General features: G+C 57.8%; 1 protein-coding gene across 1 annotated transcript in view; it reads left to right on the top strand.

The window, feature by feature from the left end:
* The window catches only part of EPHA2 (EPH receptor A2), a 33,615-nt gene extending 21,484 nt beyond the window's left edge, over window positions 1-12,131 (top strand). The window contains exons 9-18 of the mRNA XM_050793980.1: window positions 242-341; window positions 866-921; window positions 1,172-1,297; window positions 1,410-1,598; window positions 4,052-4,113; window positions 4,216-4,425; window positions 4,620-4,769; window positions 6,077-6,270; window positions 6,908-7,063; window positions 11,137-12,131. Of these exons, the coding sequence (XP_050649937.1) occupies window positions 242-341; window positions 866-921; window positions 1,172-1,297; window positions 1,410-1,598; window positions 4,052-4,113; window positions 4,216-4,425; window positions 4,620-4,769; window positions 6,077-6,270; window positions 6,908-7,063; window positions 11,137-11,242 (1,349 nt within the window). The 3' untranslated portion in view covers window positions 11,243-12,131. The remainder of the gene's footprint in view (window positions 1-241; window positions 342-865; window positions 922-1,171; window positions 1,298-1,409; window positions 1,599-4,051; window positions 4,114-4,215; window positions 4,426-4,619; window positions 4,770-6,076; window positions 6,271-6,907; window positions 7,064-11,136) is intronic.
* The last annotated feature ends 242 nt before the right edge of the window (window positions 12,132-12,373 follow it).

The raw sequence follows: 12,373 nt of genomic DNA, 5'->3' as shown, positions 1-12,373 counted from the left end.
AACAAAAAAACAAATCCGCATCGCAGAAAGAGCCAGAGCTTTGAGCCTCACACGCCTGCAGTACCTCCTGTGAGACCTTTGGGAAGGCCCTCCGTCTGTGAAATGGGACTAAGTACCCTCTGGAGCCTTCCCAAGTGCAAAAGTGCAAGCACCCAGCACACAGTGGGGGCCCAGGTGTCTTGGGTGCAGCACGGGTGTTGCTGAGATTTGTGATTTGTCATCACCTGATTTCTTCCACCAGCCCCGGAGGGATCTGGCTCCTTGGCGGTGATTGGCGGTGTGGCTGTCTGTGTGGTCCTGCTTCTGCTGCTGGCAGGAGGTGGCTTCTTTATCCACCGCAGGTTCGTCAGAGCCCATACCCTGGCTCCTCATGGGCTTGGGTGGGAAAATGGGGCAGGAACCTCCGTTTCCTCATCTGAACCATGGGGCCCATAGGACGCTAGTCAAGTCTAATCCCTGCCTCTGGATGGTGCGAGGATATACGAGCCGGAGTGAAGTGCCTGGCACGCGGCGGGGCCAGAACACGGGCTTCATTACCTCTGCTCTTGTTTTTAATGATGTGTCCACACTTCCTCTGGACACGCAGGCAGGAAACCCCGAGTAGCTGTAATGGGAATGCCTTCGTCACTGCTGCTTAAGGGGCCATTCTGGGGCCTAGATCCCGGGGAGGGAGTCCTGGCTCGCTCCGCCCGCCTTCTCTGCACCCTCAGCCCTGAGAGTGGAGCTTGGGCAGCGACAGCGGGGACTGGGCTGCGTTCTGAGCACCCCAGGTCCCCCTCGGACCAAAGTAGGGTCAGGAGGCTCCCCTGGCCGGAGCAGACCTCACTGACCTCCCTGCATTTGGTTCCCTGTGGGGCTGTTTCAGGAGGAAGAACCTGCGTGCCCGCCAGTCCCCAGAGGACGTTTACTTCTCCAAGTCAGGTGAGATGCAGCCCCCGCTCCAGGCCCAGCCCTGCCGGCACCGTCCCCAGCTCTGTGGGGGAGGTGGGGGCAGCCAGGATGTTCCCAGCGCACTGAGGTTGGGCCACAGGCTTCCGTGGGCAGCTCTGAGGGGTCCATCCCCCACAGCCTCGTCTAAGTCTCTGAAGATCACGTGACCTTCTCTGACTCCAGGGCACCCCCCATGGGGCCCCTCCTGAGCTGCCTGTGACCCCACCTCTTCTCCTTCCAGAACAACTGAAACCCCTGAAGACATACGTGGACCCACACACATATGAGGACCCCAACCAAGCTGTGTTGAAGTTCACCACCGAGATCCATCCGTCCTGTGTCACTCGGCAGAAGGTGATCGGAGCAGGTGAGGTCGGCCCGCTGCCGAGGGGCCCTGAGGAGGCAGTGGTGGTGACACAGGGTGGGAGCCCTCGTGCCGGGCCTGACTGGGGCGCTCCCCTGACCCTGCCTGCCCACAGGAGAGTTTGGGGAGGTGTACAAGGGCACGCTGAAGACATCCTCGGGGAAGAAGGAGGTGCCCGTGGCCATCAAGACGCTGAAAGCTGGCTACACAGAGAAGCAGCGAGTGGACTTCCTTGGTGAGGCTGGCATCATGGGCCAGTTCAGCCATCACAACATCATCCGCCTGGAGGGCGTCGTCTCCAAATGTGAGGCTTGGGGCCTGCCCACATGGGGTGGAGAGGGGCCACCTAGCAGAGGCTCTGTCTGTGACTGTGCCCACCTCTCCTACACCTGTGCCCACCTTCCCCCATACCTGCACCCACCTCGTCCACACCTGTGCCCACCTTCCCCCATACCTGCACCCACCTCCCCTACACCTGTGCCCACCTTCCCCCATACCTGCACCCACCTCCCCTACACCTGTGCCCACCTCTCCCCATACCTGCACCCACCTCCCCTACACCTGTGCCCACCTTCCCCCATACCTGCACCCACCTCCCCTACACCTGTGCCCACCTTCCCCCATACCTGCACCCACCTCCACACCTGTGCCCACCTCTCCCTACACCCACCTCCCCTACACCTGTGCCCACCTTCCCCCATACCTGCACCCACCTCCCCTACACCTGTGCCCACCTTCCCCCCATACCTGCACCCACCTCCCCTACACCTGTGCCCACCTTCCCCCATACCTGCACCCACCTCCCCTACACCTGTGCCCACCTTCCCCCATACCTGCACCCACCTCCCTACACCTGTGCCACCTCTCCCCCCATACCTGCACCCACCTCTCCTACACCTGTGCCCACCTTCCCCCCATACCTGCACCCACCTCCCACCTGTGCCCACCTTCCCCCCTACCTGCCCCACCTGCCCTACCCTGTGCCCCCTACACCTGTGCCCACCTTCCCCCATACCTGCACCCACCTCGTCTACACCTGTGCCCACCTCTCCCCATACCTGCACCCACCTCCCCTACACCTGTGCCCACCTTCCCCCCATACCTGCACCCACCTCCCCTACACCTGTGCCCACCTTCCCCCATACCTGCACCCACCTCCCCTACACCTGTGCCCACCTTCCCCCATACCTGCACCCACCTCGTCCACACCTGTGCCCACCTCTCCCCATACCTGCACCCACCTCCCCTACACCTGTGCCCACCTTCCCCCCATACCTGCACCCACCTCCTCTACACCTGTGCCCACCTTCCCCCATACCTGCACCCACCTCCTCTACACCTGTGCCCACCTTCCCCCCATACCTGCACCCACCTCGTCCACACCTGTGCCCCACCTCTCCCCCATACCTGCACCCACCTCCCCTACACCTGTGCCCACCTTCCCCCCATACCTGCACCCACCTCCTCTACACCTGTGCCCACCTTCCCCCCATACCTGCACCCACCTCCTCTACACCTGTGCCCACCTTCCCCCCATACCTGCACCCACCTCCTCTACACCTGTGCCCACCTTTCCCCATACCTGCACCCACCTCGTCCACACCTGTGCCCACCTCTCCCCATACCTGCACCCACCTCCCCTACACCTGTGCCCACCTTCCCCCCATACCTGCACCCACCTCCTCAACACCTGTGCCCACCTTCCCCCCATACCTGCACCCACCTCCTCTACACCTGTGCCCACCTTCCCCCCATACCTGCACCCACCTCCCCTACACCTGTGCCCACCTTCCCCCCATACCTGCACCCACCTCCTCTACACCTGTGCCCACCTTTCCCCATACCTGCACCCACCTTCTCTATACCTGTGCCCACCTCCTCTACACCTGCACCCACCTCCTCTATACCTGAGCCCACCTCTCCCCATACCTGTGCCCACCTCCACCTGTGCCCACCTTTCCCCATACCTGTACCCACCTTCTCTATACCTGTGCCCACCTCCTCTACACCTGCACCCACCTCCCTATACCTGACCCACCTCTCCCCATACCTGTGCCCACCTCCACCTGTGCCCACCTTTCCCCATACCTGTACCCACCTTCTCTATACCTGTGCCCACCTCCTCTACACCTGCACCCACCTCCCCAATACCTGAGCCCACCTCTCCCCATACCTGTGCCCACTCCACCTGTGCCCACCTTTCCCCATACCTGTACCCACCTCCTCTACACCTGTGCCCACCTTCCCCCATACCTGCACCCACCTTCTCTATACCTGTGCCCACCTCCTCTACACCTGCACCCACCTCCTCTGTACCTGTGCCCACCTCCTCTACACCTGCACCCACCTCCCCAATACCTGAGCCCACCTCTCCCCATACCTGTGCCCACTCCACCTGTGCCCACCTTTCCCCATACCTGTACCCACCTCCTCTACACCTGTGCCCACCTGTCCCTGATACCTGCACCCACCTCCTCCCCAACACCTGTGCCCACCTCTCCCCATGTGCCCACTCCTCCACCCATGTTCATCTTTCCCCACACCTGTGCCCTCCTCTCCCCATACCTATACCCACCCTTCCCCACACCTGTTCCCACCTCTTCTCACACCTGTGCCCACCTCTCCTACACCTGTGCCCACCTTGCCCCATATCTGTGCCCACCTCTCCCACATGCCCGGGTGCACTTACCTCTCACCTGTGCCCACCTCTCCCACACGCCTGGGTGCACTTACCTCTCACCTGTGCCCCCCCCACAGACAAGCCCATGATGATCATCACTGAGTTCATGGAGAACGGGGCCCTGGACAAGTTCCTTCGGGTAAGGATGTGGGTTATGGGGCGGGCATGCCTGGTCATGGGGCCTAGGGCTGGCCTGGCAGGTTCAGGGCTGGCCTGCAACTGAGTGCCCATGCTCCGGCAGGAGAAGGATGGCGAGTTTAGCGTGCTGCAGCTGGTGGGCATGCTGCGGGGCATCGCAGCTGGCATGAAGTACCTGGCCAACATGAACTATGTGCATCGTGACCTGGCTGCCCGCAACATCCTCGTCAACAGCAACCTGGTCTGCAAGGTGTCTGACTTTGGCCTGTCCCGCGTGCTGGAGGACGACCCCGAGGCCACCTACACCACCAGTGTGAGTTGGGGAAGGGAACCTCAAGGGAGAAGCAGCCTTCGCCCTGCCTGGTGTCCTCTCGCCTGTATGCCTGGGCATGGGCTTCAGGAGGTGGAACACCTGTAGGAGTCCAGGGAGGGGTCCTGGGGCCTGGTTGCAATGGTCCTGGGGCCAGCCAGAGGGGATAGTGGTGACTAGGCCTGGGTTCCCTGCAGGGTGGCAAGATCCCGATCCGCTGGACGGCTCCGGAGGCCATTTCCTACCGCAAGTTCACCTCTGCCAGTGACGTGTGGAGCTTTGGCATTGTCATGTGGGAGGTGATGACCTATGGCGAGCGGCCCTACTGGGAGCTGTCCAACCATGAGGTGGGTGCCCTTGCCCTCCCCAGACCTGCCCGGACCTGAACTCAAGCCTTTACTCATCTCAAACTCCAGGGGCTGGGCAGAGAAGAGTTTAGACAAACCTTCTTAGGTTTGCTCCATAAATGTTTCTTTTTTTTTTTTCTGGAGACAGAGTTTTGCTCATGTCACCCAGGCTGGAGTGCAATGGCATGATCTCGGCTCACTGCAACCTCCACCTCCCAGGTTCAAGCAATTCTCCTGCCTCAGCCTCCCGAGTATCTGGGATTACAGGCATGCGCCACAATACCCAGCTAATTTTTGTATTTTTAGTAGAGATGGGGTTTCACTATTTTGGCCAGGCTGGTCTCTATCTCCTCACCTCAAGTGATCCACCCGCCTCCACCTCCCAAAGTGCTGGGATTACAGGCATAAACCACCGCACCCAGCCCCGTAAATATTTCTTGAGGATCTACTGCGTGCCAGGCCTTGTGCTCGGTCCCAGGAGCTGGGTCAGAGAGTGCAGAGATGAAACAAGGAGTGGGGTGTGCGTGTGTATCCGTGTGTCCATGCGTGTGTGTGCATCCATGTGTGTGCACATGTGCATGCATGCATGTGTGTGTGTGTCTGTGTGCTTGGTGCCTTATTCAGCCTGGTGACCTGGGAAGCTTCTCAGAAGAGGTCACGTCTCTGCCAAGACCAAGGGCACTATAAGGCAGCCAGATGAAGAGAAGGAGGAGAAGAGAGATGGGAGGGAGGCTGGGCTGAGGGCACACAGTATGGCTGCTACCTGGTGCCCTGTGAGGGAGCAGGGTCCCTTCTAGCTGGGAGCCATGGCACATGCCTGTAATGCTAGCACTTTGGGAGGCTGAGGCAGGAGTATCACTTGAGCTCAGGAATTCGAAACCATCCTGGACAACATGATGAAACCCCATCTGCACAAAAAATTTAAAAATTAGCCAAGCGTGGTGGCATGTGCCTGTAGTCTCAGCTACTCAGGAGGCAGAGGTGGGAGGATCATTTGAGCCCAGGAGGCTGAGGCTGCCATGAGGTTTGATAGTGCCACTGCACTCTAGACTAGGTGACAGACTGAGACCCTGTCTCAGTCAAAAAAAAAAAAAAGTCCCTTCCAGTGAACTCTGGCCACAGCCTCTTAGGCATTTGCCCTTTGGGCAGCTCTGAAGGTTGGGTGTCAGCTCAAGAAAGACCCTTCCCGTCTGTTTCTGGGATGTTCCTGTTTCCCTTCCCTCCGAAGCCCACTTCCGTAGGCTGGAGGCTGTATAGGGTTTCAGTGGCTTTCTGCAACAACACCCCTGACCTTCATGCCCCGCCAGGTGATGAAAGCAATCAACGATGGCTTCCGGCTCCCCACGCCCATGGACTGCCCCTCCGCCATCTACCAGCTCATGATGCAGTGCTGGCAGCAGGAGCGTGCCCGCCGCCCCAAGTTTGCTGACATCGTCAGCATCCTGGACAAGCTCATCCGTGCCCCTGACTCCCTCAAGACCCTGGCTGACTTCGACCCCCGGTGAGTTCTATGCCCTCTGCCTATGATGACCCCAATTTCCCTTCTGCAGACTCCTGAACCACTTCGGTAGAGTGGCCACCCAGGGGAAGTTGAGGGGTGCTAGGGGCTCAGAGGTTATGTGTGGACTTGACTTAGACTGGACACGATGACCCCGGAAATCATAATAGGAGCAACCAGCTTATGTTGAGGGTGCAGGGCACTGTGTGAACAGTTAATACATTTTCATTCATTTAAACAACGTATGAGATGAGTCCTCTTCTACAAAATTATCCTCATTTTGTAGAAGAGGAAACTGAGACACAGGGTGATTGAATATCTTACATAGCTGGAAGTGGTCAGGCTGGGATTGTGACCTCGGGATCCGGAATCTCTGCTCGTAGCGTTTTATGATCTGGTAGTTATTGGTGGTGGTCCTGTTAGTAGGAGTGGAGGGGCAGCATTAGTTACAGATGCTGAGCGCTCCCAACATGCCAGGAGGTCTCATTGAACCCTACGTGACTGGGCTTCCCCGTTGCCCAGATAAGGAAACCGAGGCACGGGGCAGCTGAGTCAATCATCCAGGTTAGGGAGCAGCAGGCGCGGGGCCCAGGGTGGACTGGGTTCTGCAGCCCCTCACCTGCAGTGCTTCCGGTTGCAGGGTGTCTATCCGGCTCCCCAGCACAAGTGGCTCGGAGGGGGTGCCCTTCCGCACGGTGTCCGAGTGGCTGGAGTCCATCAAGATGCAGCAGTATACGGAGCACTTCATGGCGGCCGGCTACACTGCCATCGAGAAGGTGGTGCAGATGACCAACGAGTGAGTCAGGCCCCTTCCTGTTCCCCCACCACCCCTGCTGCCTCCCACTCCAGAGGCTGCCTCCACGCCCCCAACCCCCTTCCCTGCCCCTCAATGCTCCTCTCTTCGTTCTTTCTCTTCTGGTAAGAGGCTCCTTGGAAGGCAAGGGCAGAACTCTGCCAGCAGCTGGCAGTTCTGGGCGCCCACTCTCAGCTCCCTCCTCTTCCTACATCCTTTACCAGAGTGGGGAAATAATAGTAACCGTAATCATAATGGTAGCTACTGTTTACTGAGGGCTGTGTGCCGTCTCTGCTTGAGCACTTTGAATGAGAACCCAGCAGGGTGAGTCCTGTCAACAGGTGAGAAACAGGTGCAGGTGAGAAACAGATGCAGAGAAGTGCAGTGACCCGCCCAGGGTCCCACAGCCACTAGGGGCAGAGCAGGATTCCAGCCCCAGTCAGTCGGGGTCCCAGAGCCCAGGGATCAGAGAGGTCACTGGTAGACAAACAGGCTGAGATGTTACCAGCTTGCCTGAGGTCACACAGCCAGCTTGGGGCAGTCTTCTCCAAGATGCCCTACTTGCTGCCCAGGGGAGAGTTGAACCCCTGGCCTACCCCTGGAACCTCTCTCCATTTGGTTGGCTCTCAGCCTGCAGTCCCACCTGCTGAGAAGTGCCACGTACTCCCTGCTGGCCCTGGGTTTGGCCCTTTGTCGAGCTGCCCCATGGGAGCTCTTCTCTCCGTCCCAGCTCCAGCACTGAGACTTTTCCCGGCATGGCCTTGGCACAGACACCTCCTCCTGTCCCAGGAGGGGGAAGACACTATCCTCTTAGCCTTTTGTGCCTCTAAAAATAGTGGCGGGTTTCAACAACCCAGCTTATGCATGGCCCAAGGTCATGGTGGGAGCAGACCCCGAGGCTGGGAGGTTTTGGGAACTGTATGGATGGGATGACCTGGGCCTCCCATGGTTCTGGGTCACAGAAGTTCTGGGATTTGAGCCTGTTCATGAACATTCTCTAGGGCCTTTGGAAACTGCTCAGCTGGGCTTCCAACCTGCTAGCCAAGGCCACAGTCCCTCTCAGGGGACAGTCCGTGATGGGAAGCAGGCAGGGACAGAGCTGACTAGAGGGAGGCAGGGAGACGTAGGGAGGGGAGATGGATCACAGGATATCTTTTGCTGCCAGCCAGTGCAGCAGGACTACAGACTTGGGCTCTGCACACATGCCTGGGTTCAAGTCCCGCATCTGCCACTTCCTAGTGGGTGACCTTGATCAAGTTTGATGGGATTGCATGGGTGCAGTGCAGATGACACACCTGGTATACAGTAGGCGCTAAATCCTTGTTGCTCTCCTCTTTTCCTCCACTCCCTTGCTTTCCTCCTCTAGTGCTGTGCAAATGACCCCTCCTTTTCTCCTTTTCCCTGGGAACATCCACAAGACCCTTTGCCCCTCCAGGGGCTCCCACCAAGGACAACACAGCCTCTCTTCTGGTGACCAGAGCTGAGGGCAAGGAGAAGTGCTTATAGGAAACACATGTTCTTAGAGGCTTCCCTAAATAGCTCGGGGTGCTCCTCGCCAATTCCTTTCCCACGAGCAGGGATGGGGCGGTCTTGGACGGAGGGAGGCTGTGTGTGTGTATGTGAGTGCTGCAGTGTGCGTTGTTGTGAAAGGGCCTGGATAAAGGCAGGAAGTCATTCGCTCTCCCCCCCACCAGCCGCTGGTGCTCAGAGCTGGGGCCTGCAGGCCTCCTCCTTCTCCTCTGCCTCTTTTCAAATAAATGGGGATCTCAAAGGACTTTTTAAAACCTGAAGCCTGGGTCTACACACGCCATGGGTCCCAATGGGAGACTTCGAGCTGGTTGCAGGGGAATGTGTGCCCTTCCCATTGGGATCAGGATTTAGGCTTCAGTGTCCCATCCCCTCCCCTTCTGAACCTCCTGCCTCCTTGAGTCCCTCCCAGGGGACCAGCTGCCTGTTCCTCTGGGGTCCCTCAGCCACTGTCTCTTCTCCATTTGTGCTATTTTGGAGTCAGTTGGGTTTCTAGCTAGACTAGTGGTCCCAGATGTTTTGTGAGCAGCTGATGAAAGGGGTGGATGTTGCACCCCGGAAAAATAGCCCAATCCCAGGCTCTGTCTAGAGCTGGGACTGCAGCATCCGCATCCTGTATGGGGGTCGAGGGCACAGGTTGTAGATCTTAGGGTCTCCAGAGTCCTTGGCATAGGCTTGGTACTGAAGGAATGCTTGCTGAATGAATGAATGATCTGACGCATGAGGCTCTAGGAGCCATTTCTCACTCCCGTCTCCCTGCACCCAGGGCCAGAACACAGTAGGAACTCACCGAGTATATGGCCTTGGAGTTTTCTACACAGGGCTTCAGAAGCAAACTGTGTTCCCGTCCTGTGAGATTAACCACTGCTGTTTGCAAGAGGGACCAGAGGTGGCCCAGCAATGGCCCAATCTCTGCTAAAGCATTCATTCGCTCATTCATTCATGCAGCAGACACTCCTTGGGGACCTACTATGTGCCAGGTCTATCCTGGACCCTGGGCAGGGGTGGGGGCGGGAGCAGGGGCTGTGGGGGTGATGGGCCCAGATGACGAGGTCTCAGCACTTGTCCTCCTGGAGCTTACAACCCACTGGTTCTTCAACCGGATGTCAGGTTTCTTCTGGGATTCAACCAAATGCAGACTCCCTGCTCCACCTGTGGAACTGCAAATCTGGGGTTGGGCCAGGGTCCTGTCTCCTTCTCCATGGTCTGAGCGCTTGTCCAGGGGCCATAATTCAAGACCTTCAAGTGTGTGGGAAAATGCTGCTTTTTCAGCACTCCAACAGGTTAGAAACGTCCCGTGTGGGTAGCATAGGAAGTTCTCCCAAGTGTCCCGGCCTTCCTGCTGCTGAGGGAGCACTAGCCTCTGCTGGAGGTCCCGGAGTCCCCCCCACTCACCTGGGTCTGCCCTTCCCTGCTCTGCGCCTGTCCCGGGGCTCCCGGAGCCTGTGGGAAAGTCATGTCTGCAGAACTGCAACTAGAATCTTGCATCATATAATTAGCTCCCTTTACAGCCAAAAGACGGCCCGTAAAAACCTGGGTGTTTTCATGGGTTTGGGCTAGTGGGTGAGGACGGTGGAGGAGAAAGCTCCCAAAGTGAGTAATAAATGCCCTCCTCACAGGTTCCTGGGAGCATAAGTGATTTCATGAGGGGACGGAGGGGCATGGAAGGGGGGCCCAGGAGAGTGTGTACCCTGTGGGGGTGGGAAAGCTGGGCTGTGGGCTCCTGGGCACATCTGTCCACCTGGAACTGATGCTGCCTTCTCCTTTGGCCGCTGGTTTTGAGGCTTCTCGCCCTCCAGATGGACAGTAGCTCCCATTTGACATGGGAGGAGACTGAGGTTCCCCCAAGGGAAGACATCTTCCTAGTCACTGGATCTGGTGACCTGCAAGCTTCACCCATGGAGACTCGCGGAGTTGAACCCTTCAAGTATTTCCCGAGTCCTTCCTTCATGACCAGCAGTGGGAACTTGGAAGGAGTGGGGGAGAAATGAGGCAGCGGGTGGGAAGAGACCTTGGGCAGAGAGGCTTTGAGCGACATCCCTAGAGAGTTCCTGGGAAGGAGGCCTGAGCTGGGGGCACTGGGGACAGACTGGGGGTGAGGGGAGGGGAGGCATTTGTTCATAGCTGGTTTGATTCCCAGCTCTTCCACCTCCTAGCTGTGTGACCTTGGACAAGTCACTTCACCTCTCTGACCTCAGTTCTTTAATCTGCAAAATGGGGATGAAAAGAGCACCTGCCTCACAGATAATTCAGAAGATTTGATTTATTTTTATTTTTTAAAGCATCGTACAGAGTTGAGGCTTCTGTCGTTTTCCTAACTTTGTTGATGATGGGCCACCTTGGCAAGCTTCTAGGCTGTGGCTCCTTCTCCCAGGCCTACCTAACCAGAGCTCTCTTGCCCTACAGGTCCCCAAGGCCCCCTCTCCACCCTCCTCCTCTGCTTCCCTCCACTCCCCTCCCCTGCCGCCCACCGAGTCCTGTCCCTGCCCAGCCCGGCCCCCTCCCCTGCTCTAGCCCCTAACTCTCCCTCTCTCCCTCCGGGCCCACAGCGACATCAAGAGGATTGGGGTGCGGCTGCCCGGCCACCAGAAGCGCATTGCCTACAGCCTGCTGGGACTCAAGGACCAGGTGAACACGGTGGGGATCCCCATCTGAGCCTCGACAGGGCCTGGAGCCCCATCGGCCAAGAATACTTGAAGACACAGAGTGGCCTCCTGCTGTGCCATGCTGGGCCACTGGGGACCTTATTTATTTCTAGTTCTTTCCTACTGATACCCCCTGCAACTTCTGCTGAGGGGTCTCGGATGACACCGTGGCCTGAACTGAGGAGACGACCGTGGATACTGGGCCGGGCCGTCTTTCCCTGCGAGGCACACACAGCAGAGCACTTAGCAGGCACCGCCACGCCCCAGCATCCCTGGAGCAGGAGCCCCGCCACAGCCTTCGGACAGACAGAGGATATTCCCAAGCCGACCTCCCCTTCGTCTTCTCCCACATGAGGCCATCTCAGGAGATGGGGGGGCTTGGCCCAGTGCCAAGTGAACAGGGTACCTCAAGCTCCATTTTCTCACACTAAGAGGGCAGACCGTGAACTTGACTGGGCGAGACCCAAAGCGGTCCCCGTCCCTCTAGTGCCTTCTTTAGACACTCGGGCCCCGTCCTCATCCCTGACTGGCCAAACCCTTGCTTTCCTGGGCCTTTGCAAGATGCTTGGTTGTGTTGAGGTTTTTAAATATATATTTTGTACTTTGTGGAGAGAATGTGTGTGTGTGGCAGGGGCTCCCGTCAGGGCTGGGGACAGAGGGTGGCCTGTGTCAAACATTCCTGAGCTGGGGACCCGGGGGCCGGTGCTGCAGGAGTGTCCTGCCCATGCCCCAGTTGGCCCCATCTCTCATCCCTGTAGATAGCAGGTTCTATTCTGTCAGTGTTAATGATTTTGTTTTGTTGAAAATTTTTTTCGAATCTTAATTTATTATTTTTTTTATATTTATTGTTAGAAAATGACTTATTTCTGCTCTGGAATAAAGTTGCAGATGATTCAAACTGATCTTGGCTGTCAGTCTTGGGAAAAGCAGTGGGGTCTCAGAGCTTCCTGAGTGGGAGTTGAGGGGTTGAGGGTTCCCCCCAAACACCGAGTGTTTAAACAGAGATTCGTGCACAAGGCAGACACATCACTTAACCCTGGGAGCAGGTGTGGGTGGGAGGTGGGCAGGGGGCCAGGAAGCAGGTTTTGCCGAGCCCGGCCTCCATGCCAGCAGGCCCCAATCACCTTTGATCTCCAGGCTG

This window comes from Macaca thibetana, chromosome 1, assembly GCF_024542745.1.
Source record: "Macaca thibetana thibetana isolate TM-01 chromosome 1, ASM2454274v1, whole genome shotgun sequence".
Lineage (NCBI taxonomy): Eukaryota > Metazoa > Chordata > Mammalia > Primates > Cercopithecidae > Macaca > Macaca thibetana.
This window is presented reverse-complemented; position numbering and strand designations above follow the sequence as displayed.